This window comes from Prorops nasuta, unplaced genomic scaffold, assembly GCF_024137725.1.
Source record: "Prorops nasuta isolate Cenicafe-Biocafe unplaced genomic scaffold, Cenicafe_Pnas_1.2 PNAS00002, whole genome shotgun sequence".
In the NCBI taxonomy this organism is placed as follows: domain Eukaryota; kingdom Metazoa; phylum Arthropoda; class Insecta; order Hymenoptera; family Bethylidae; genus Prorops; species Prorops nasuta.
The window spans coordinates 11,047,922-11,074,940 of record NW_027116799.1 but is presented as its reverse complement, the minus strand read 5'-3'; the positions used below and the strand labels follow the sequence as shown (position 1 = coordinate 11,074,940).

Sequence of the window (27,019 nt, the reverse complement as noted above, 5' to 3'; positions counted from 1 at the left end):
CCTCAGCTCGGGAATTTCGAATAGAACGCGCATGTCAGGTCGTAGTTGTTGAAGCGACAGTACTGCACGTCCGTACGCAGCCAATCGCCATCGAAGTTCAGCTGGTCCGTTTGCTCGAGATCGCGCGGACAGCTGGCTGCTATGGATCGCTCGTTCGCGAAGATCGTCACGACGAATTTTCCTGGCTTGAAGGTGTTCAGCACGCGGCGTATCACCTGGTCGTAGGAGCTCTCCGGGATGTTGCTCTCGAAGGAGACGTAGGAGAAGTCTGGCTCGGGTGTTATGTGGATGGTCATGTAGTTGCCCTGAAATCACGCAATTTAGTTGGATCAGTGGGGAAGAGAAAATGGCGGGAACGTGCGAACTGGACGCTCTTCGTAAAGAGATTCCTCGCACGCGATTGGTCCCAAGCAACTTCGGGCAAATCTCCTCCTCATCCGGACCACGCTTACATTTTTCGAGAGACCGTTCATCGAGTATCCGCAAGGCTCGAATAGGAAGTCGTCTATGCTCATGTTGGGTATGAGCTTATCGATTCCGGACTTTTGCGTCGCTTCGTCCGACGAGGAGCACACGTCCCTCGTGAAAATAGCCATCACGTCTGGATCCAAATGGGTCATTAGGATCTCGATTGTTTGATCAGGCCCGGTGTCCTCCTCCAGAGGTTTCTCTCTGTTCAAAGTGTACAAGTACCAGCAGTCGTTGTCCACCGAGCCCAAGCAGTATGCCTCTCCATCTGCGAATAAACCATCGATCATGCTACTATACCAACAACTATATATATATATATATATATATATATGAATTCTTATTGATTTCTGAAAACTGCCTCCAACCAAAAGCTTTTGTCCTATACTCTTCCTATTTATATACAATATATGTATAAAATCTTAATGTTGTGCAATTGTTTTTCTCGAAAGGGGATCGAGTGTTCCACCTCGTCTCTCCTCTAGCACATTCTATATTCATTGGTCCCGCAGGTATATATCTCACCTGGAAAGAAAGTATCCAACAAAGCCACTTCCTCCTCGAACGCCTGATGGGGTGAAATCTGCATCTCTGGTCTCTTGTAATTTTTCCTCGAGTAGAAGACGTTCTAGAAAAAAAAGGGGAAAGAGTTATCAGAGATGAATAGGATTTGCGTCATCTTTTGCAAGCAGGCCAATATCGTTGTAATTACATCTATATATGTTCTATGGGGGGGGGGGGGGGGTTGCACGACTAATTGATAATGAACGAAACGATAGATATACATACATATATATATATATAAGATCCATGCATCAATTTTCCCTTTACTCTGTCGTCGATCGAACACGATCCTCGAACGCGTAGTTTTAAACGGTTGGCGAGTTTACATGTGGCGCGTTCGTACTATATAGCTAAGAGAGATCAATAAACCAAGAGGCAGAGAGATGTATTCTGTACGCTAGAGGTTTCTCCTATATATAGATACGTCACTTATCCATGCACTAGGTCAACTTGTATAGCTAAGCAATCCCCTTTCGGTGGACTTGCAGCAAAATTTTCAAATTTCTCCGGATGACGCATATTCTACCCTCTTTATTTATCTATATACGTATATACTCGTATTTTTCAACGCGCAATTACACAAAGTGGACATTTTCACGATTCTTATTAGTCGAGCTTGATAATTCTTCGAGAAACGATAGAATACTTTTGATTGGTTAAATTTTCTTTTTAATGATTCCTATATATATATCCTCTTTATTCATCTATACGTATCCTCCTATTTTTCAAGGTGTAATTGCACAAAGTGGACATTTTCACGATTCTTATTAGTCAAGCCTGAAAAATCTTCGAGATAGAACACTTCTGATTTGTAAAACTTTCTTTTGGATGATCCCTGTACCTTCTTAGTTATCTATACGTCTCCTCGATTTTTTCAACGCGCAATTGCACAAAGTGGACATTTTCACGATTTTGATTAATTGAGCCTGACAAATCTTCGAGAAACGATAGAATATTTTGATTGGTTAAATTTTCTTTTGAATGATCCCTATATACATATATACCCTCTTTATTCATCTATACGTCTCCTTGTATTTTTCAACGCGCAATAGCACAAAGTGGGCATTTTCACGATCCTCGACGGAGCCTGAAAATTCACCACAATGAACAATAGAATACGTTTGATCGCTAAGACTCTTTTCGATTATCTCGTTGAAGGAATTTTGGTAATCTAGATCGCCGATCGAAAAAATTGATCGATGCGTCTGTTAATTGACAATAGATTCGAAGACTCACCATAACTTGGTCAAATCCAGCGTACTGTTCCACCAGAGCCAGGAGAGCCTCCAAGCATTGAAGCGGAGTGGTCGTACCGCAAGTTTTCAAGATTAGTCTGCGCTTTGACAAGAACATGCTGCTCTCGCTGAAAATGACAATAGTTTCTCGTTAAATCATCAATCCCCTAATTGCGCCGTTAATCAACGCGTCTCTCCCATCTTTCTCCTCGTAGTCTTCTCGACTTTCGACAATTACGTATTTCCTACGATCCAAATGTTGCTTCGATGAGAGAAACTCGTGGATCGTGATTAAAGCATAAAAAACTGACGTTACAAGATCTTATGCAATTTTTAGTTTTATTTTTAGCCGGAAGAAAGGGAAACGAAGCAAATTCAATGGCGCACTGAAAAACGATCGATAAATTGTGAAACGTGTAGGACATTTTCCTCCCTGTTATATATATATATATATATATACATGGTATATGTATACCTGGTCCAGCATGCGCGCAATTCTCTCCCCCCCCCCCCCCCTCTCTCTCTCTAGGAATAATCCATCGTCACAAGCACATCGCCAGTGTAAATGTGTTCCCATCGATCATAGATGCACCTTGCATCGTTTCTCTTAATTTCGCTAAAGCCCTAACAATGCGAAGGTCATCGAGGTATGAAGCTTATTAAAAGATATTTACTTGGCTTCCACTGCGAGTTATTATTTTTAGAGTCTGACTTGTGTACGTATTAGCTAGATACGGGTTATAAACCGTACTATATCGAGCTTTAAACCCACTTCTCCCATTCCTGGAAGAGTCAGCCTCACCTGAAAGCTCCTCATCGATTCGTGCAACAAAATCATTCCTATTGTGCGCGCGATTTGATCTACCGTGATATATATATATATATATAAGATAATTGTCTGTTTCTAACGAACATCCCAAGTCGGAGCAATTTATCAATTAATTTCATTTCAATTATTCAATAACCTAACGCTAATGTAAATTGTTTCACATTATTAGTTGAAACTTGTCACGTTGATGCGGTAAAATTATTATGTTAAAAATTACGAGATTGTACATAGGTCCCAAGATTGGGGACTAATAGGATAAGAGAGAGGGAGAGAGAGGTCGGATAAGAATTTTAAAAGGAGACACAAACCTGAGTATAACGATGAATCTATGAATGTATTAATTCACCGCGAATACTCGTATTCTTATTTGCGAGAACAATTTCGAGAGGGCAAGAATATTCTGAAATTATATAGTATTATCACCAACTGTTAATTCTATTATCGCTATAGCTTTCACTGAAAACGTGCTATTACAAGCCTCGTGGATTTAGCTTATCAGAATGTTTGCACTCTTCGGGAAATCTTGGGTCAATGTCTAGAGAAGATCGAAGATAGCCTTTGAATATAAGATATGTGTGTGTGTGCGTAAAGCATTTTCTTGAAGGAAAAAAAAAAGAATTAGTCACAGAAAATTTGGTAAAAATTCATTCAGTTTCTTCTCCACTTTCAATCGAATAACGAGAAATTTACCAATGGTGTATTCAATGATATACATTATAGGTATATATGTATAGGTCTGTTTAATAATAAATAGAAGCACGATCCTCTTGTTAATTGCATGTGGGAGTAAAAAATGAATTTGTTTGAGAAGCAATTGTTATCTAAGCCTTTGACGAGTAGCAAAAATAAAATGAACGACGCCCGTAGAGATTATTTCCTGTAAGAGATAAGCCATGAATCAGTAAATTGGAATTTTGTGGAAGGAAGGTTCGGGAAGGCAAGATAAGGCAAAATGACCTATTGAATTGTCCACAGATAAATGTTAATAAAGCAATTTGGAGAAAGCTGCTGTGCAGAAACTTGGACCGAGTGAGTTTCGTCTCAAAGGTCTTTGGCAGATAACTGAAATTTCTGCGTGTCTCAAATACGTTTCTTTTACTATATATATATATATATATATATGTTGAAGAAAATCTCTTATTAAAATTGATCGAATTTCTCGCAAGCAAATAACACGACACTGGTGGAAAGAATTGAGCGAGTGAAAATTAATGATTTTTATAGAGAAAAAAAAAAATATTAAAAGAGAGAGAGAGTTGCGCGAAAATTAATTTTGTTTAATTCAATTAATTGGCAGTGGTGGCTTATTGGAGAAGGTTGAAGAGTGTTTGGGAATAAATTGATGGCCAGATGTGTGTGTCGTGACATATACATGTCAAATCTGGCAAAACACGTGGTGGGAATTGATGGAACGAAGGAAGGATGCTCGCCTATATACCGGCAACCGGCTGCACCGAGCTGCATCAACTGCCTGTCGCGCGCGGAAAGCGAATAAACCAATGGAACACGGCTGCAAGACCAAGTTCAAGTACGCACGCGATTCCTCCAGTCGATGGTATAACTGGCTAATAAATACCCCTTTTCCCTCTAACACAGTTTTACTACCGAACAAACTTCAAACATCACCACAACTTGTCTCATTTTCTATAATTTCATAATTATAAACCCACTGCAAATCATATATATTTTTCTAATGGATGAAAAATCAGCTTGACGAAACTTTCACTCGTTATTCACTCATTCAACGACTCAACCAAGCGCAAACTAGATTTTTTATAAAGTATCATTGTTCTACATTAATTTTTCTCATACGAGCGACAGTTAGAAATTTTTATATATCAATATCGAAAAACACGAATATTTTAAAGTGTACTTTAAAAATTAAACCAGTGCAAAATACAGATTATTCTGCTGGATAATACCATCTACTCTTTCTTCAAAGAAGCTCGTTTTATCAACTTGTTGTTATCAGTATTCTAATAATTTATCGAGTGTAGAATTTTCTCGAGACGACAGCACAATTAACCGGTTAATGTCACTTTTCTCCAAAACAGTTTAAAAAAAAGCACGTGATCATCTTCTTTGTTTTCAGAATTGAACGCAGTGCGACGCATACACGTGTTTCTATACTGTTTTACCGATACATGGTTTTTCTTGTTTTATTTTCAAAAGCACCTCGTACAGCATTTCAACTTATTATCTGTAATCCGATAATTACAAAGAATAAAAAAGACAGATTTTTCGAGTGGATAGAGCACAACTGGCTCGTACTGATTTTCCCGAAAAATTCAACGCCTGAACCATTTACTCCCTGATTTTAAATGCAAGAATTTAATAGAGTGCGAAGCATCGATTTTTCCACCGACTGACTGATATGTCGACTTTTGGGCGAAGGCACTTTAAATCAAGAAACCATTATTCTTTCATTTTAGCTTATCGAGCCACGCGAGTGATTTGAAAAGATAAAATGTGGACATTTAGTATATTACTTATAAATATCCAACATATAGAATGGAGTTTTTGGAAAAATATAGACTGGCTAATTTTCGAATAATAACCGTTTGAAAATGGTGGTCATGTATAATGTGGAAATCTGCCAAAATGCATCACCCATTTAAAAGTAAACCGAGTATAATTGGCGATAGACAAAAATACAAGCAATTTTTAAATTAAAAGTACGACTCTTTTATAAGTAACATAACAACATTCCAAACACGAGTCCTGCCGATCGTTTCTACTGGAAAATTTATTTGAAGTAGCGAAAAATTGCAAATATCTTGCTCTAATTCAGTCCCACCAAACAAACTGCGCGTTTAATTAAGATGGATTTAAACGTTCAATAATTCAATTGGTTTTATTCAAATATTGAAAATATAATTCACACGGATTACATTGCGCAAAAGATTTTGATAAATAAAATAGTGATTTTTCGTAATTGTAAAATTCTTGTTGATTATATAGGTATGTAAAAATAAACTCTCGTTATTCTGAATCGATTGGTACACACCAATGACATTGGCCTAACAATAATCCAAAGGATCGAACGAAGTGCAAAACAGATTTTGAATAATTGGCTTTAATGTATGATTTTTTCAAAGCAGAGTTTAAAGCACTAACTTGCCACGCTTTTTAATTGAAGAATCGGTCGGAGTACAAAATGTGCCTTGTAAACTGTATATCAATTGTAAAACGTGTCAATTGAAACATTGTCAAATTTGTCGTTCCGTCAGTTAATGAAATTTAAGATGGTTCGCAGTACCTTTCTTCGATCGATAAATACTACAAGACGCTGTAGTTGCAATAGTTTAAAGCTGCCAATGCTAAGCCTGCATTGTTTGTAGAAATGAGAAAATAAGTTTTCTCCACTCTTTTGTATAAAGTATTTTTTGTTGTTATTTAACATCGAATTGCTTAATTACTATTGTGTAAATATTAAAATTTAAAACATTGTGAGAATCGTCATTTATTCCAGTAAATTGTTCAAGGTCGAGCGATTTCAAAACATAAAATTATGTTGACGAAATTTTAATATGCAGTATTTTTTGTAACTGGTGTTTTTAATTGTAACAAATAAATTGGTGTCGTTTATAACGTGCTAATTGAATAGGGAAATGGTGGATTCTTTTGTTACGCTAACAAGAATTCTTTGCATATTGCAATAAGTAGAATACTGATAAATTAAATATTCAAATATTACAAGAAATAATATTATTGTGAATAAAAAGAGTATTATTTTCATGAAACAGTCAGTCGTGATTATTTTGTTTATTTACAAGTAAATGTCACTTCTTAATGCATTGTTAACCTTTAGATAACATACCCGGTTTATCGAAGTATCATCAATTGCTTTTATATCCATACACTATATAAGAATTGCAGGTATGTTACAATTGCAAAATCGGTAATGCTACAATTTTGAAACATATATGTGAGATTGAATGCAACAAATTGCACGTGGTACTATATTGATCGTTTGCGCCTGTATTAATTAAAATATCATTTGAATAAAAAGAAATTTGCATTCTAGACATATATACAGTGTGTTTTGCGTAAGCCGACCCAGAGCATGGATACAAAATGACGCGTATCTATTTAACTATAAAAGATATTCAATTTTTGCATATGACCTTTTTGAAGGTAAATTACAAGAGGTTTCGAAAAGGTCCTATGTAAAAATTTAATATCTTTTACAGTTACAGAAATACGCGTCATTTTGTATCTATACTCTAAGGCGTCTTACGCAAGACACCCTGTATATGCAACAATAAATATCTCGTTTCTTGCTTGAAAGCACTGCGCAGTGTAGGACTGCTCCTTACAATTGCCGCCGATTCAACATTTTATCGCATTGCAATGATTATAGAAAAAATGCTCGAGACGAAACGATCCAAGTGGTGGACTGTTGTGCATTAGACTTTTCTAATGTGTTCGCAATTATAAGTATTTTATATATATACAAATATATGGCTTACAAGTTGAATGGATGGTCTTATATTATAAAAATGCTTGGAATTAGATTACTCTCCCCTATACGTATACAATAGAATAAGGGACGGTATCAATTGAAAAAACTGACAAGCCTCATTGCATATCGAATGTAACTGCTAAAATCTGTAAGTGCACATTTTTATTGGCAATTTTACAGAATTTTGCTTCTTAGGGGGAAGTCTCCTAAAACCGAACACTTAAGCAATTTAAAGAATAGCTCGGCAAAAAAATTGGAAAAAGAATTTTCTTTTTTTTTTAATTATTAGTCAAAGAACCTACGAACACATATATATGAAGAAAGTTTTATTAATATTCGATCTATATTAATAATTAGCAACGATAAACTTTTGGTAAAAAATTTAGTAAAAACAAAGTATGTCCCCTTGTACCGGAAAAATTGAAAAAAATCTAAATTTGAATAGGCTTAATAAAATTTACATTCGTCACAAATATAAACACTAAATGACTCCGAAATATCAGTGGCCCATTCTTCACAATTCGAACATCGATTCCAATCTTCGTCATTCGTCTTTAGGCAGATTACACAAGCTATTTTATTATTAATATTTTTTTCAATCTAAAAATTTTCTTTTCTTCATATTTTTATGCTTAATAATAAAATCCCAGAGGATCTAAATACACAATAAAAAATAAAAAACAGATAGTTTCGATGCTTGAATGAACTTTAAGTTTTACTGTAATAATACTAATAAAATTTGCTTCTTAGAACAGCAAATGTTAATATGATTCGCTGTGTTTATTTAATTATTCGGGGAAATGAATATTATGCCGTACAATCCAACTACTATAGAAGTATCATCGCAATTAATGGCTGTCCTTTCGTTAATATGATAAAATAATAGCGTTTCGCGAAGTACATGTGTATTATTCTCCTCCTTTATCCTTACTGTGTAGGCATTTTTTCGTTTTTACTTATTTATACGGAGATACTGTATGTGTCTGATACTATATATAGGTGCTGTCCGGCTATAAGGGAATTCTATCTGTATGTTGGATACGAGGCTCGCCTGACTTCAAGTGATACCGGCTCTGATACTCGTCGATACTACATAGTATACTCTTTATTGTTTGTTTCTTAGAAAACAGTTGAAAAATGAGCTTCTTCCGTTGAATTGGCGGAGAATAATCGAACGAGTGGAGAGTGTAAGGGCCGGTGCGAGATGGAAAAAATCAGGGTTAGGAACCTCAGAGTTTGAAGATAAAAAAGCAGTAATCATCCTAGGTAGACGCCAATACCATGCATGTGAAGGTGATATAAATTATCATATATATAATTTATCTAGTTTTACTTGGGAGTATCTTCATTTCGAGCTCCCGAACATAAAAAGCGCTTTTTTGTCTTCAAATTCTGAGGTTTCTAGCCCTGAATTTCTTCGCGTGACAATCACCCCAACATCGTCTCGAGACGCTGCTTCATTCGGAAACAATTGAAAAAGTGAATGTAGTTGAGAAAGCACGCGCACACCTGTTTCGTCCACAATTGGAATATAATTCAACATATCTGTACATATATATAGTGGAAAGCTTCAACTGGCGTCGCTCGATAATTTTAAAGGAATCGAATTGAATATGCACGGATGCACAAACTCGTCGTTTCACACACGCAGCCTCCTGTCCTAAACAACGAGATAAAAGTAGTTCACACACTTCGCACGTTGTACACTCGACTATAGCACTCGAAAATTTTATATTTTTATCAATTTAATATTTATTACACGTTGTGCACGATTAAAATCAATTAAGAATAAATGATATTTATAATGAACATTGATCGAAGGTTATTCGGCTAAAATGCATGATGCAAAATTAGCAGCACTTTTAATATATCATTAAAAATGATTGCGTAAAAAAAATTTTGTAATGAAATAACTGGATTAAAAATCATTTGCTGTTTCGTCGTTAGAAAAATTGCTAAGCTGTGTATCCTTCAACCGCCACGTTGCACACTTTTTGGTTACATGCATACATATATGCATCACTTTATTCCATTCAACAGTTACACACCATTTTACATTTTAGGCTAACAATGTTGCTTTGTCCAACCCATCAGCGATCTCAATTATTTCACCCGACCATACTACTCTATTTTTTCTCACTTCTAGGTGAAATTCGCATCGGAGAGAAGGGAATTATTTGGGATCGCCAAAGACACTCTGATTATAAGTATATATATATATAGGGGAAGGTAGCCCAAAGCGGGCCACTTAAGCTTTGTAGATCAAGAAAACTGCGTTTTTAATTGATAATCAAACATTCTCGGTGTCATTAGTCAGGGTAATTATCTGACTACAAAGTAATAAAACAATCAACAACATTTAATTTCATAATTTTTGTTTATGCGAAGAATAAAAAAAGTGTTTTTAACCCGCTTTGCCCCATAAGTAGGCCTAAAGCGGGTCAGTCTTTTGGGCAAAGCGGATTACCGCTATAATAAACCATACAAATGTTATTAGATACATAAAAAAAAAACAAATTTGAATATTTGACTTTATATTATAATTATTTTACCAAATTTTAAGTTAATGGAATATTAACAGTAACATGAAGTATATTATTGAACGAAGTTTCTAAGTTTAATTTCATTCTTGGCAAAAATTACAAAAATAAGATCCTCGACCAGAGTAATTTGCAACGCATATTTCAACAATTCAATTTCTTCAGCGTCATTGAATACCCTATGAAATCTACCGAGCTTTTTTTCACAAGTTCCCTTTTTTGATATATCTTTGTAAAGTGGAGTACCCATAGAGCACCTAGTAGCTTTAAGACAACTTTTAGGTGTCTTTTAGTCAATTGGATGACTAAAAGAAGTCTATAAGACAACGTTTAGTCAAATATGCTGCATGGGTAATTTATATTATATTTTCTTGAGGCGGTTCTAATAGAACTTTTTTACTTTCGTCCATTGCCTTTTGCATTATGTCTTGACTCCAAGACGCCTGATTTGTTTTTTCCTTTGGTATTTATTCACCATCTGTAAATTATTCAACAAAAAAGCTATCAATTTACTTGACCCGCTTTGCCCGGCCCGCTTTGCCCGAGAGTACACTTTTTAGTTAAATAATTATAACTTTTAAGAAAATTATCCAAAACAATATTTTCGCATATTATTTTAAAGCTAAATAACGCTGGTTCGAAATAGTATCAAGAATAAAGAGATAATTATAATACTTTTTAAATGATCTAGAAAAAACTAACCTTTAAAATTTTTATCGGCGTCAACAAAACTGATTTAATTGACACTACTTTTATAGAATACGTCTCTGCCGACGAAATGCTACTAATTTACATTCATAACTGTTGTATCAATATCACCAAATCAAAATATTAACACTTATTGTTTAAATAAAAGTGTAAGGACAGTGACCCGCTTTGCCCGGGCTTCCCCTATATGACTATCCACATACAACGTACTGCAACAATAATTAAAGGGGAAGACCGCGCCTTGAAAATTTCAACTAGTTCCACAATTGTACAGCGACTTTAACCAAGCGAGCAACCCTGCTACAGGGCTGCTGCAACATCACAGGTTTAGCGAGACGATATATGCTTTTCCCTCAAAACTACTTTTTTCAAAGTGGTACAAGGGCAAGATACGTCCAACTCTATCCAACCAATATTTATTTGAAATTTTTACCATATATTCTTTATAACATTAACTGTACAATGTAGCACAGAATTCTCTTGATCGAATGTTCCACTAATTTTTTATAACATTTTAATACTCGACATTCTTTATTAAAATTTGATTCTTTTTTAACCATCGTCACTTTCATATATTTCTTTTACTCAATTTTTCCCTCTGCTACATTTCAAGCCAGCACCTTTCTGAATAAGAAGAAATGTATTTTTTATATTTTTCAAACGATGCCTCAGAGAAAAAAGCTCCACCATCGACGATTTTCAAACAGCTAGCCATAATTCACGGCTCGCAACTCTACCCATTTGCAATTATTCATAAAATTATGTTGCATTTGACTGAAATAAAAATTATTTTACATATATCTATAAACTGCGTTAAAATAAACAATGTTATTTCTATATCCATTTTTAAGCGCGTCAAAGTGGTGTTCACCCTTAAATCGCTGAAACTCTTCAATCACTCCAAGTCTTGCTCGACGCGTCTGCGGAGCGGATCCGACCCGATTGACGACTCCCAAATCATTTCACGCATATCAATCATCCCCCACTCTAGTTCGATCATTGAATTATTAAACAAACAGTGGCCAGTTGATCGATCAAAATCAATGCGAATGGAATAAAAAAAATAATGCTATTAATTTTTAAAGAAGCGTTATAGTTTGGTGTTAATCTCGATCCACACGCGTTAAGCGAAGGGAATTCAAGGAGGGACGCGCCTGATAAGCAGCGATGACACTATATATATATATATATATAGAGTTACCGTAAAATGACGTAAGAGTGAAAAACTGATTGTGGAATTATCTGCTGTTATCGATTATGATTAAATATCGGTCACCCACCGAGCCGAGTTCCAGACGCAGCCGATTAAACGAAGGAAAAAAATAAGAGTGGGAGAGAGAGAGTCGATCACTTATCGTCGATCCGACTACGCAAACGATGCTGAGCTTTTTTGGTAATAATAATTGATATGATAATAACGTCGAACGTAAAATTATCTATGGCACAACGGATCGATGATCAATTTTTCGCTGGATCCACGGGCGAAATATTCGGTAGGTTTTCAAACTGCTCGATCAATCAAAATAATCGTTCGATTCGATTGCAATAATCTGCGAAAAGCACGAAGGAATCTCTTAAAAAGGATTATATATATATATATATATGTATAGGGGTAATTAATAATTATTCCCAACGCGCCTGAGATTTATCTTTGCAACGGGAAAATTGTATTTGCAGTGTCGAGAGAGAAAGGATTCTCTAATAAAATATAGTTGAACGAGCTTTTCTTTGCATCTACGTACACATATAAATATATATAGTTTGAATGTTACGAAGAAAAAAGAAAAGACGAATTTTTCTTTGTTCCTTCTTAATTTCATGTTGACGTTTCTGTTTATTTTGATCAACGCGAGAATGGAATGCGAGTATCAGAGAATGTACTTCAGAGACGTTGTAAATTTGACGTGTTGCAAGCGCGCGTACACACATACACAAGCATGGCGAAACTTGGAAGATATACGGAAAGCGCATCGCTCAGCGTCGACGCGTTCACGGTGCTGCGGTGAAGAGAGTCGTGTATAGGCATAGGTCTTGGAGAGATAGGGAATGAAAAGGATACGGAGATTTTACAACGAGGCCGAGCTCTAAGATGCATACTGTTTATGAAAATTTCATCGAATCTTTGTACGCAAGTAGTGCAGTACTGTTGTTGTGTTTTGTATCCTTCGCGCGCGAGTCTTGCCGGCCGGCCGGCCAAACCAAACGACCGAACGAACGAGCAAAATCGATGAAAAGAGGCTGGTGGTCTATGACAGTTTGTTTGGAATTTTTAGCATCCGAGGAAGATTAAACAGTAGATTTTTGAATTTCTTCTTTTCAAACCGACCAACGTATTTCCTCGAGTCTGGTTCGTATGAGATTAGCGTAAAATAATTCTAAATGAAAATTATGAGATAATAACGTTTATTCACACATCATGCTGGTTACATGTAATCAATTATATTATATATATATATATACATATAATACTTATCTTATGACTATCAAGAGAATAATAAAATAATTAAAAAAACTATACAGTATAATGATAGGGCGCATGTGAGAATTGACGTATTTATAGTAATCTTAACCATTAAAAATAATTTCACCTGCTCGTGGAATATCGTCAAGCGCAAATTGTTTAATTATATACGGTAACACCGTATAGTGTGTGTGCGTGCGAGACGCTCGATGACACGCGTGAGTGATTATACGATAAGCTAATTGCACATTATCTAAAAAAAATATGGATAATAGAAATAATGAATTATGTGAAAAATTCATTACCTTAAAACGTAGGCATCGATTTGGTCGCTACGGCAAAAACTGATTATTTCGCATCGAACGATCTTCAGCAATGACTCCCATTTTTTCCTGAAAAGCAACATTCTTCGTCAACTTGAGAGATTACATCGTTTTATACTCGCTAATGAAAGCTAACCGCGATAGCATTGTACTTGCGTGCAATGCCTTCTTTTTCTTTTTTTCCCCATATATGTATATATCAATTGATTTAATTCCCATAATCGATCGTGTCGAGATTTCTTGGAAAAACAATTCATTCAGCTTGATCGGCAGAAACGAACAACAGTCAAAGAGTGAAATATTTTTCGTTCGAGAGGAATAAAGTGCAAGTGCTAACACTGCAGCTAACCTAACAATTTATCGAGCTTCCTTCTCTCGTGCAAACTCGAGCATTGTAAACACCGATGTCTCATCAGGCGCAAAAACGTCTAGTGAGATTCCAGTTACAACCAATGACAATATTGCGACTCTTCGCGGAATCTTTCCTTTCGTCGAAAATTCCATTGGAGATCGATGTACGTCCGTCCCAAATGTTATTTACAGTCTACTCTTTCAAACAAATAAGCCACACATGAAACATGCAATATTTCACTCGGAACAATATAGTTGTGAGGATCTCCTTAGTCTTTTATTCGTCAACATTTCAAAATTACAAACTGGACAAGTTTCAGTTTGATGTATTGCTGATAAACAATTGCCTTATTGTATAATTAGAAAGATAATATATATATAAACATGACAGAAAAGCGTCTCCAGAGAGTGACCCGGAGGCCCGGAGAGCATATTAGACGCAAAGACACGTACCTCCGTATCTTCAAAAGATATTAAAATTTGTCATATATACCAACTCTTGCAAGCGTCTCATCACTTGCATTGGAAGAAAGGTTTTATGTAAAATTTTCATAACGATAATGGTTAACGGAGATACACGTCAATTTGCACCTATGCTTTCGGACATTTTCTACATTTTAACTGCTGGCACCTATGTTAATATCAACACCTGGGTCAATTATCTAATTATAAAGCCAAATTCTTAATGCGACAGAGTAATAGTTATCAGAAAAGAACTTTTGCAAACGACTAAATTACTATTAATAACGTCACACACATTGTCGATATAATCAGTAATGATTAACTCGAGTGAGTTACTTTAAGTATTCCAACGCTTTTTGCAGCAGCAATTATTGTTGCTGCCTTAAAAAAATTATGACAGTCTGCATAAATTTTTATTTCTCGCAGATTGTTTCTTCAATAGTGCTTTTTTTTCATAAAGCATTAAAAAGCATGGTAGACTTAAGCATAAAGCATAACGTTATTCGTGGAAAGCGCTTTCTAATGAAGATACTGTATATATACAGAAAGGAATACGGTCAAACGAGAAGATAGCGAAAATCCATCCTTGGAAAATATGACCCATACGTAGTTTGTATGGTTTAATGGAGAGCTCCGATAAAATCCAATGTAGACTAAAAAATTCGACTCCCTTTAATAAATTAAATGTTAAAAAATAAAAGAAAAATATTTAGGCAACAACATGACTGATTTGTCAATGCTAAATTCAACAAGTTCCTTTTACCGAAGCCTATTTACTAAATTCTCATATAAATCATGAATCGTACTTAGTATTACGTTAAAGAAATCGATTGCTTTACCCGACCTACGCAGTTTCAATGGCAGCCCAGCTGAAAGCGAACGCAAATTTTAGCATTGAATTTTTCGTCAACCCGTATGCAGAATTCATTATAAAACTATCCTTAAAGATATTAAAGAAGAATCTAATTTTGAGTTTCGACTGGGGACTTGCGCTGTCAGTGTATTTTTATCAAAAAATTGTCAGTTTCTTTTGGTTGGAAATGTTAGGTTAAGAGAGAGAGAGAGAGAGAGAGAGAGCTATTGGCGAGAATGTGTAAGATATACGTGATACAAGGTGAAACGAGAAGATTCAAGTAAAAATTACGAATACATTTTCACAATAAAAATAAAAGAGAGGTAAAGGGAAAGAGATGAGGAAAGATAAATTTTAATATTTCATAGAGAATTTAGACTGTCAATGCGCACACCGAGAGTAGTCGAGAATGTTTTGCGTCAGAAATGTTAGGTTAAGAAGAAATGAAACCAAGTTATCTCTCATGGCTTGCCGGTATTTGCCGGTTCTTTGACAGACGGACGTGCGTTTCACGTGTCAGTCTAATAAAGTGATTAAAGGCGAATTCACCAATGGGTTATATGAGATTCACCAGGAGGCGAAGAACGGTAAGCTTTGACATCCCCGTTTCTCGCCGAATCGTCATCGATCAATAAGCCAACACTACGGGGGATCCAAGAATTTCCATGAAATTCCACATTTTCTTTTCTGCACTCTCGTAGAATCTTGTTACTTCATGCAAATTTCACCTAATCTTTCACAGAGAACAACTGATATTGTTCGTCACAAAAATATACTTACCGGGGAATCATACGAAGATCTCCCTGCAGCCTATCCTTATCATTACTGCTGGTGAACCAAATCTCTAAGAGTTTCTCCACGCCCTCGAAAAATTGTACGCTGTCCGCGGTTTCTTTGGTCGTTGCCATTTTTTAACTCTTGCAAATTTTCACTCGTACGATTCTAAGGTGCAGAAGAAATATATAGTTTAATTACGCTCGAGCTTCCAACTGGGAATCTCCGGCTCTGTGCCGAGCCAACGATAACATCAACTGATCTCCACGCTGAACTTTGCTTCACTGAGCTGAGCTGAGCCTCAGCCAAGCTGAGCTGAGCAGTGAGGAGAGTTGAGGGACAGAGTCAAGTGAGTGAGGGAATCGGGGAAGAGGTTGGCTGGCTGACTGGTTGGCCGCTGGAGGAGGAGGAGGACTCGGCGGAGTACTCAACTCTCACAGGTCTCAATTCTCATACAGTGTTCAGCTATTACACTCTACTGACTACTCACTGACTGATATTGCGTGCGTTATGCGATAATGCGTGCTGGTGTGGCTGTAGTCGTCATGAACGGCAGTGGCTCGGCTCGCGCCTGGCATTTCGTCCGAACTTCTCTTTTATACCAATGCCAATTTCTTCTATCCTTTTCATTGAACCCTCCTTTCCCCTACATTAGGCCTAGATTACGCTTGTGTTTCATTCCCCTTCCGATATACTTCCTGAACCCCCCTCCCTCCCATTCTTTTCGTTACATGTCCGAATTTTCCCCTCCGTACAATCTCTCCCCTCCAAAGCCTTTCCCCCGCTTTCTGCAATCCCGCCCGACACTTCTCTCCCTCTTCAACCTTCCACCTACATCTGTTTCTGCTCTCTCCCCCCCCCCCCCCTTATATTCCATCTTCTTTCATCATGTAGTATATATGAATAAATATCTTTAATCATTCCTGTAGGACCCATCCTCACTCTCTTTATTTCTTCGTATCCCGTTTTTTTCTCGAACTTCTTATCTTTAAAAATGTAATTAAACATACGCAACACATCCACCTATGGTTTTGCCAATCATTGTAGAGACTCTTGGTATGTGTGCGCGGCTTAAAACGCCTCTACACGATTGGCTTTTACGTATTTTACACAAAACTGTTCAAAACTTACTTTCCTTAACAAATAATGCTTATTAATGTACACAAATTACGAGCTAATCGTTTAGCCGTTAATTTCTGTGTTGCTCAATATTACGTAGCCTCCATTTTACTTAAATATCCTAAGAAATTAACCTTTTAAATTTTACGTTAAAACTATGTGTTTTTCATATCGTCAGTAAAAATTAGACAAAATTATTTAGCTAACTGGTAACAAGTTTAATTTATTTACAATAAGGCACTTTCCATTGCGCATGGAACATATCATTTGAAGAAAATACTATTCCTTCAATTTTTTACCAAGTTTTTTACATATTTTTGCGGGTCTCCTCTTTTTGGTAATATTTTGGGCTTTCAGCAGTACATCCTCGTCCATGGGCTCAATAATTTTACCTATTTCAGTTTTTATCGCTGGCTCGATTAATTTTTTATGAGCATTTTCCGGAATGAAAGTTCTGCCAAGCGGTGCTCTAATGCTCGCTTCGAAATCTTTAACAGTTGTGAACGGATACGGTAATTCGCTTACTAAATGTTCCCTAATTTTTTTATTATTACCCTCAAAAATTATCACGTCCCCTTTATTTTGGTCTTTGCGCTCAGCATCTTTAGGAAATTTAAGGATAAACCTTCTCTTTCTTCTTTTCGGAACCTTCATATCATTGCTGCTCCACGATCCCCATCCAGGTAAAGTTAGATCGATATCTTCGAGCTGAGACTTTTTCACCTATAATTATTAGATTATATGTTATTTGTATTTTTTCAATGATAAACATGTCTCTATTAAAAATACTTTGGTTTATTCTTACTTCCGCTTCTTTTTCCTTTCTAAATTCTCCCACAACATCGTCATCCGCAAAAGCCTCGCTGACAATATTACGATGGTCCTCATCATCCTCACTGTCATCCAAAGCATTCTCATCCCCAGTAAATGTATCAGGCATGGCTGATTTTAGATACTTCGATCTTACAGTTATATATTTATTTGGGTCTATCGTGTCTGTGTGTGTGTGTGTTGTTTCCGTACCAACTATGGAATTAGCTTTTACTTCATTAGCTATATGTTCAGAAAGCGAGTTTTCCAGCGAATTCGACTTTTTCTTAGGAACCTCATTCATCGCTTCGTCAATCACGGGTCTTTGTTTGCGATTTTTAAATTCCATATTTTCCGAATCCATTCCTTTCTTCTTCAATTTTTTAGGTCTATTAGTTTCTTCTATATCAACATTGTATTTTCGCTTCACCTGCTTCAATTTATTTTCAATTATAACTGGCAAATTTTCTACCATTCTATCAAACATGTCATCAATATTTTCAGTCCTCGGTAACTCTGATTGGGAAATATCACCATCTAAAGATTGCACTTTCCATGCAGATGTTGCGGCTAGTAGTTTCACTTTCTTACTTTTCACATTTTTCCTATCACTTAAATTGGAATCAATACATTTTTCTTTGCTCTTATTAAGCTTTTGAATTTTAGTTTTAGTTTTCTCTTCAACACATTTCTTGTCCGCTTCATTTTCACCTTCCATAGACGATTTTACTGAATACTTTATGTCGTTGTTTGGAATATTTATTTTATCAGTAAGATTGGAATGACTTTTTTTATTGTTATTTTTTTCATCCCAATATTTTCGATATCCGTTTATAAATTCATCGATTTCGGACGTTGACTTTACTCCATTAACCCAGGGATTTTCTTTGTCACTGGATGATAATTTGAAAACTGCCTGATCCTCATTTTCTTCATCACTGTTGTCCTCTTTTCCAATTTTTTGAGTTAAATCTCTTCCAATAGATAATTGCTGAGCAAGAACTTGACGAGTCTGATAAGTAAATTTACAACTAGTATAATTTGCTTTAGTAATTATATTTTTCTAAAATAGGAACTTACTTGTTTATCATATTTAGCTCTAACTAGCTTATTCTTCGCCCATTGGCCTGTACTCTTATGCCTCAATGACATACGCTCTTCGGCTCTTGTTCTATCCAGTTGTTCCAATTTTTCTAAAGCAGCCTCAGGATTAGACTTTTGAAGTTCTTCGAATTCTTTTAATTGCTGCTTTATTTTTGCCTTTTTCTGAATGCGGTGGAACTTTTTACTTTTAATTTTTTTTTGACGATGAGCTTTACTTTCTTTGTAAGACTAAGAAAAGACAAAAAAAAGAAGCAACTGATAAGTATCTATTCATCTTTAAAAATTAAAACCTAATTAATATTAACCTGCTGGGCTCTATATCTAGCCGCCTCTTTTCTTTTTTCCATAATTTCATTCATTTTCATTGAAAACTTCTCCTCATTCTCTTCCACCTCCTCCTTGTTTGGCTGCAATTCTGCTAATGCTTTTTGCAAATCTGATTGCATTCTAAAACGTTTCAAGAAACTTGTAGAGGGATCAATTTTTACAGGCAAATAGTTTCTTAAAGGAAATATAATATTTTCAGCAACCCTATTTGTAGCTATTATCGCATTCCACTTCTTTAATTCATTACTTGTATTTTCAAAGCCAACTATTCGTTTAAACTGAAAGCATTAAAATATAAAATGATAAATTCACTATATTTAATAATATAAAATATTTTGTAACAAATCTTTTACTCTTTCAGCTGCTAGCTTTTCTAATGGTCTGCATAAGACTTTCGCTTTTTTCTGAGCTGCATTTAACCTCTTATTAATTTCAGTATGATAGCCCTTCTTGCCTAATGATTTTGCTAAGTCTTGTATTTGTACGGCATCTTTATTGCATATTCCACTCTTTACCAGATGAAACTCTGAAATATGTAATGATGGTTCGCTCCTTTCTGGCCGTTGGATTCTAAATCAAAGCCAGGAAAATATACAATTAGCGAAAAATTAACGAACGAGCCTACTTACAGATACATTTCTTCGGAAATTATTTCATTTGAAACTAATTTTCAAGGAGATAAAAATAAATCTTAGTCTGCTATGAATGTAAACATAATAATTACCTTTGGCCTTTATCAAGTTTTGAAACATTTGCGATCAGTGATTGCATATTTCTACTCAGAGCCGGCAACAGTAACTTTTCACACAAGCCGTTTTAAAGAAAGAGCGTTGCGAATTTGCGATCTACCCAAGTCTATCCAAGTCTATCTATGCATCACGACTGGACACGACTCACGTTTTCTTCTTCCAGACAGCCGGGCGCAGCGTTACCAGCTCCGCCATTTTGAATTAAATACGGTGTGGTATAGGCAGTGTTCCGTTCAGCGTTGCCAACTCCGCCATTGAATTATGGCAATTATGCTCAGTTGAGTTCGGAATTAAGGGTGGGTGTCTCCGCCGAAAAGTCAGACTTAAGTAGGGGTACCACCCTACAAAAAAGTTACCAGGCTATAGAATTATTTTTGTGCTAGAGTTGGAGGCATGGAGTTTTATAATTTCAAACAAAATTTAAGCTAAATTCAGAAGTTTATTAAGTAGAAAAAGATTTGGAAATATAGAGGGAAAGCTACATTAATTGTTAATTTTTTAAATTAATTATTTAATAATGATCCCGTTGTTTCAATCTTTTTTGGAGTTGCTAGAATTGGAAGACGAAAAACTTATAAATACACAAACTCATCGTTTACGTCTAGAAGCCAGAATTATAAGAAAGAGAAAGAATTGGTTTGATATTTTAAATTATAAAGAATTTCAAGAAAGATTTCGTCTATCCAAGGATCAATTTTTAATGTTGCTGAATCGAATAGCATCAAGATTGAGATCTAACAGAACAGTAAAGTAAATTACATTTAACAAAAATTTATGAAAAGTTAATTTTAAAATGGCATACAGAGCTTTAAGTTATTTAGTTTTAATTTTTCCATTAAACATTATTTTAATTTGAGTCTATGGTTTGTACAGCTGAAATCTGTTCATAAATATAATATATAGTTTTCGCGAAACAACTGCCTACACTAAATTAACTAAAATTATTATATTTTTCAAATTAATTCATTGAACAACAATTATGAAAAAGTTAATTCTTTTTACATATTATATGTAACAAGTATATATAAAAACTGTATATTCACCTAATACTTATCTACATTAATAAATATATACATATATTTTTAACAAGTATTTGAATTTGTATTTTATGATCTTTAGCCCATCAGATATATCACCTTGTATCAAACTGCAAGTCGCTTTACGTTTTTATGCTACTGGGGCTCGTATTTATAGACAACCCTCGGCCGAGGGTCCCCTTACTCGAGGGCTCTTTACCAACGTTTGAGTTTCCCATCTATGTACACATTATTAAATCTTGATTTTAAACCTATCTTTTTATGTTTATACTAATGTACTAGAAATGCAATGGGTAATTGATAAGAGAACCAATCTTTTGAACCCAGAGTTCTTAAAAACAAAATAATAATTATATCAGTTTATACATATACGTGTACTATACTGTAATTATATATAATTAAGTACTTATAAAATGGACTTTTTAAATTCGTCAATTTCTTCTCTTGAAGATGAGGAAGAACAAATTATAAGATTACCGAAGAGATATTGTAGAGATTATTGTAATCCATTTGAATGATATAATAATGAACAGTTCAAACGACGATACAGATTTAGTAAGGATTGTGTAATCAATATTTTACATCCATTAATTGAAAGCAGTTTAGAAGGAAATTTAAATTGTAGAGGTCTACTCATAAAATCAATGCATAAATTGTTAATAGCATTACAATTTTATGGCTCAAATTGTTTCCAAGTAAGTTTAAATATTGTATAACATAATTCTTTATATAAATATAATTTTTTTTATTAATATTTTTTAGATTATTGGTGGGGATTTAGGACACGTCTCTCAGTCAACTGTTTCATTAATAATTAAAGAAATATCTCGCTGTTTTGCAAGGCACCTACCAAAGTGTTTCTCCACGAATTGCAGCACTATGTAATGATTTTATTAAATTTCAAGTAGTGTAATGAAATTTTGAGGGTCCAGCAAGAGACTTTTAAAAGAGCTGGTTTTATAAGAGCTGGTTTTATAAGAGCAATAGGTGCAATTGATTGCACACATGTGCGAATACAATCATATGGTAAGAATATAATTCTTGGATATACTTGTTCAACATAAAAGTATTTATTCAAATTCTTGTTTGAAAACATTGTTTAATATGACATAGGTGGGAATGATGCCGAATTTTATAGAAACAGGAAAGGTTTCTTCTCCATAAATGTACAGGCCATTGCTGACTCTGAATTAAGACTACTGGATTTTGTTGCTCGCTGGCCTGGATCAGCTCACGATTCAACAATCTTTGATAATTCAAGTATAAAAGCCAGGTTTCATTCTGGAGAATTTGGGAATTGCTTGTTACTGGGTGATGCTTGCTATCGAAACCTACCTTATTTGATGACACCTCTTTAAAATCCTATAAACCCTGCAGAAGCTTTATATAATGAAGCACAAATTAGGACTCGTTCAATAATAGAGAGATGCTTTGGAGTATGGAAGAAAACTTTCCCTATTCTTTCAATCGGCTCACGTTTTAAAACAATGGAAAGAACTATGGCAGTCATTATAGCAACTGCAGTTTTGCATAATATAATAAGAATAACAGATACTGTACAAAACTCTGATTTTGACACATGTTGTAATTTTGTTCAAAGAGAAAATGACAACATTCTACATGCCGATGAAAGGAAGTATTTAATCGATAATTATTTTCAAACTCTAGTGTAATATTAAAAAAATAATAAGGCTTTATTACATCACTGAGAATAAAGTTTAATATAAAATTATGGTAACTGTTTTCATACAGAGTATTAATGCTACATGCCTATACGTATATTGTTTCATAAATGAAACTGAACTTGTTTATAACAAAGCTATCTGCGACAAAAATTTCAATCTAGTATATATGGTAGATAAAACTAGTTACGCTTTTATAAATAGATCTACAGGGTGTTTTTCTAACGGCGGCATATAGGAGATTCGTGTTAGTTGACTATAGCGCTCAGGATGATGGTATCTGAGAGCGCTGATTGGTCAATAACATGTAGTGCCAACATGAAATAGTCCGTTACCAATAGATGAATAAGAAAAATGAGACCCATCTGCCATTTTGGAGTGGAGAAGTGTTTACATGCTAGTTATAGCAGAAAGAGGTGTGAAATAGAAAAATGTCAAATAGTGAGGTTATTAAAGTAAAAATGAAAAATAATGAATGGAAAGTAAGAATATTCGAACTTTCCATTCATTATTTTCCATTTTCACTTTAGTAACCTCACTATTTGACATTTTTCCATTTCACACCTCTTTCTGCTGCAACTAGCATGTAAACACTTCTTCACTCCAAAATGGCGGATGGGTCTCATTTTTCGTATTCATCTATTGGTAACGTACCATTTCATGTTGGCACTACATGATATTGACTAATCAGCGCTCTCAGATACCATCATCCTGAGCGCTATAGTCAACTAACACGAATCTCCTATTTGCCGCCGTTAGAGAAACACCCTGTATATGGTTATCAATAATATCACTTATCTAAGAAAACAGGTGGGCTTATTATAGATATGGAGAGCATGCTGCGTAATCTGAATCTGTGTTCCATTCCTTAGAGTTGTTTAATTCCTATGGTTGAAATCAGCATGACGTATACACTTTACTCTTGGTAGGACCTTCCGTAGAACCTTTAAACCTGGGAAAAAGAGCCATTATAATTAGAAGTAATTTTACCAATTAACTAGATATATGATAATAAATACGCAAGGATCTGCATTTTATATAAAAAATTATAATAATATTTTTTATTATGTATTTCTTATTTAAATTCATGAATCTATTTGTTTAAAACATTTATATATTAAGTTAATTTTGACAAGAATTATATTACATTTTTCCTTAATACGTAATGTATGTTTTTAGAAGTATAAAAAATTTATTATACCTGCTTTTTTCGATCATCCAGAAAAGTCATTAAAAATTTTATAACTTCACTAAAACTGATTAATACTTTCCAACAAATTAAAACTCTTTAACAATTTATACTAACACTCGTTTGATTAAGAATCCGCGCTGTCAGACTGACAATTCTGCACTTTTCACTACTCTCACAAGACTCACAGATAGGTCCAGTGGTATAGAATCACCAAAAAATCACCCAGTGGCGTAGAATTATTTTAGACAAAGACGCAGATAGAAATCCATGAGTTAGAGAGAGAAGAGCAATGGCGACGTCCGAGATAGGAAAATAAGAAACGAAGGCCTGGAGAAACCACGTTGAACGCGGTATAAGGCTCTCTCTTTCTCTTCAAGGCTTTTAAAAAAGGATAGCCTATCATACACTTCCTATACTCTTTCCAGTCACTCAATGTAGAAACTAGTCCAGGCGGGGATAAAACCATGGGGAGGTATGGTTCCTAAACGCATCAAAAAAATCTTGTAGGCCATTAGTGACGGTCATTGTACACGAGACTTTTGACAGGTTCAAGGATGTAGCGAGCTTATTGGTGGCCCTTTTGGGTTCTAATTGAACACATAAACAGTATAATATTCATTATTGGTTTCAATATATAATTTTTATATCTAATAAGACTACAAAGCTGTACTTTTTCTATTCCTAGTTTTTGGCCAGTTCTTTTGACTGACGTAATACCATTGTGGTCCTTTTACACCAATAAATCTTCATGAAACCAGGAAACGATACCTTTATGTAATTATCGCTCTATAGAATTATAAATATTTATATTAATTAAAAGATAATTTTAAATTACATAACACCTTTAAGAGTTTAATAAAATTCACTTTCAACAAATTAAACTTTTTTTCATTTATCACACCGCTTCAAAATTAATTATAAAGCACTGCTCTATATAATTCTTATACAAAACTGGCAACTTCCATTTTTTTTACATGTTAACATAACAATATCTACAGTTTTAATTTAATTAAAAACACAAAATCAAGGTTTAATTTATTTTATTCAGTAATAACATTTCATTACATTTTGTCAGCTACAAATCGTAGTGATAATTATTAAATACATTACTTCACCAATTGTTAACACATGCTTTGCATTTAACATTGTTAAAAAGATATTAATGTAAACAAATGGACCTGTCAAAAGTCTCGTATACTACCCATTTGGCAAAAATCTGATTCTATGAAAAATGACTTCATTATACCTAATAATCACTGCTGCCAACCCAAATTTCCATGTTCAGATTTTTACTCGCTATGTTGTACATGAGGCTTGCCTGAATTTCTCCGTTACACCGGCCCTAAATTCAGAGATAAAACGGGAGATTGCTCATGCAGCGTTGCCAAAGTACTACGCTCTATAGTAAGTGAATTTTGATATAAGGAATGCAGACTGCACAAAATATACTGCCAGCGGAAATACGTCAGTCGCCATCTTAAATGCAGAACGTAATATATTAAAAATTATATATATTATATTCCCAGCCTGTCACCGTGAACGGCGTGAACGAAGACAAATGCTAGTATACGGAAAAATAGAGTGTAATAAAGAAATAAGGAGTAGTGACAGCTTTGATCTATCTGACAGCTGATGTACTTATGGTATAAGTGAATAAATAAAATAAAAGTGCTTTTCCTAAATTGATTTGTAATTTTTATAAAATGGTCAAATGTAGCCATTAATTAATTAGATTTGGTAATAAATACAAAAAATGCATTTTATTATAACAAATGAGTTGAGGTAAAATAAACTCAATATTTTTATATTAATCTGTTAATAAATGCATTTTTTTATTTATTATTGAGTCCAATAAGTTAATAGTTATTAAAAAAAAAATCCATGTAATGAAAAAAAAATGAAAATAATTTAAACTTCACAAAGACTCGAACCCGAGCCCACCGCATGACAAACGGCAAACTTACCGCCTGCGCTACAGCGCTCACTTGATGTACCAAGAGCAAAACAGCCTTTTAAAGACTGAATACAATTCTTTCATTAACTCGTCATAAACGATCAAGCATTGGCTGTAATAATAAATACATTTATCTACACAGCATTATTGTTCCAAATTTATTGTTTTTAATTTGAAGCATACATTTTGCATGAAGATATGATAATTTAAGGGTAACCATTCAGTACTCTAAATACATTAAACTATTCATATGCTCATCTATCATAAATTATACCATTACACGTGTAACATATATTATAATATTATTTAATTAATTTATGACAATGGAGCATATGAACAGCTTAATGTATTTAGAGTACTGAATGGTTACCCTTAAACTATTGTATCTGCATGCAAAATGTATGCTTCAAATTAAAAATATAATAAATTTAGTGCAATAATGCTGTGTATATAAATGTATTTATTATTACAGCCAATTCTTGATCATTTATGACGAGTTAATGAAAGAATTGTATTCAGTCTTTAAAAGGCTGTTTTGCTCTTGGTGTAGCAATCGAGAGCTGTAGCGCAGGCGGTAAGGTTGCCGTTTGTCATGCGGTGGGCTCGGGTTCGAGTCTTGGTGAAGTTTAAAATTTTTTGATTTTTTTTTTCATAACAAGGAATTTTTTTTTTAATAACCATTAATTTATTGGACTCAATAATAAATAAAAAAATGCATTTGTTAACAGATTAATATAAAAACATTGAATTTATTTTATCTCAACTAATTTGTTATAATAAAACGCATTTTCTGTATTTATTACCAAATCTAATTAATTAATGGCTATATTTGACCATTTTATAAAAATTACAAATCAATTTAGGAAAAGCATTTTTATTAGCTTTGAGTTTTTAGGTAAATGCAGCACCACTTCACACGGATGACACGTACAAATGTCACGGTTAGCTGTAGTCACTCTTCTTCTAAAGCCAATGTTGCCTGAAGTCCAAATCACATCTATGCTGACCAGGC

At 34.5% G+C, this 27,019-nt stretch overlaps 2 protein-coding genes across 3 annotated transcripts; both read right to left on the bottom strand.

Moving 5' to 3' along the window:
- Positions 1-2: 2 nt before the first annotated feature.
- On the bottom strand, positions 3-16,698 carry SamDC (S-adenosylmethionine decarboxylase). The gene is made up of 7 exons (XM_066744046.1): positions 16,524-16,698; positions 16,040-16,201; positions 13,576-13,662; positions 2,269-2,395; positions 994-1,096; positions 453-736; positions 3-305 (listed from the first exon to the last, which is right to left on the bottom strand). Exons 2-7 carry the CDS (start codon positions 16,165-16,167, stop codon positions 3-5), a joined length of 1,032 nt encoding a protein of 343 aa, XP_066600143.1. The 5' UTR covers positions 16,168-16,201; positions 16,524-16,698.
- A 358-nt stretch (positions 16,699-17,056) lies between these two features.
- On the bottom strand, positions 17,057-20,353 carry LOC136783760 (U3 small nucleolar RNA-associated protein 14 homolog A). Of its 2 annotated transcripts, XM_066744041.1 has the most exons (7): positions 20,118-20,353; positions 19,747-19,963; positions 19,372-19,671; positions 19,043-19,294; positions 17,958-18,974; positions 17,707-17,875; positions 17,057-17,640 (listed from the first exon to the last, which is right to left on the bottom strand). In XM_066744041.1, exons 1-7 carry the CDS (start codon positions 20,162-20,164, stop codon positions 17,432-17,434), a joined length of 2,211 nt encoding a protein of 736 aa, XP_066600138.1. In that variant the 5' UTR covers positions 20,165-20,353; the 3' UTR covers positions 17,057-17,431. The 2 variants fall into 2 exon arrangements, with proteins under 2 accessions (XP_066600138.1, XP_066600132.1); XM_066744035.1 differs by having other exon boundaries at positions 17,059-17,875.
- Positions 20,354-27,019: the final 6,666 nt, after the last annotated feature.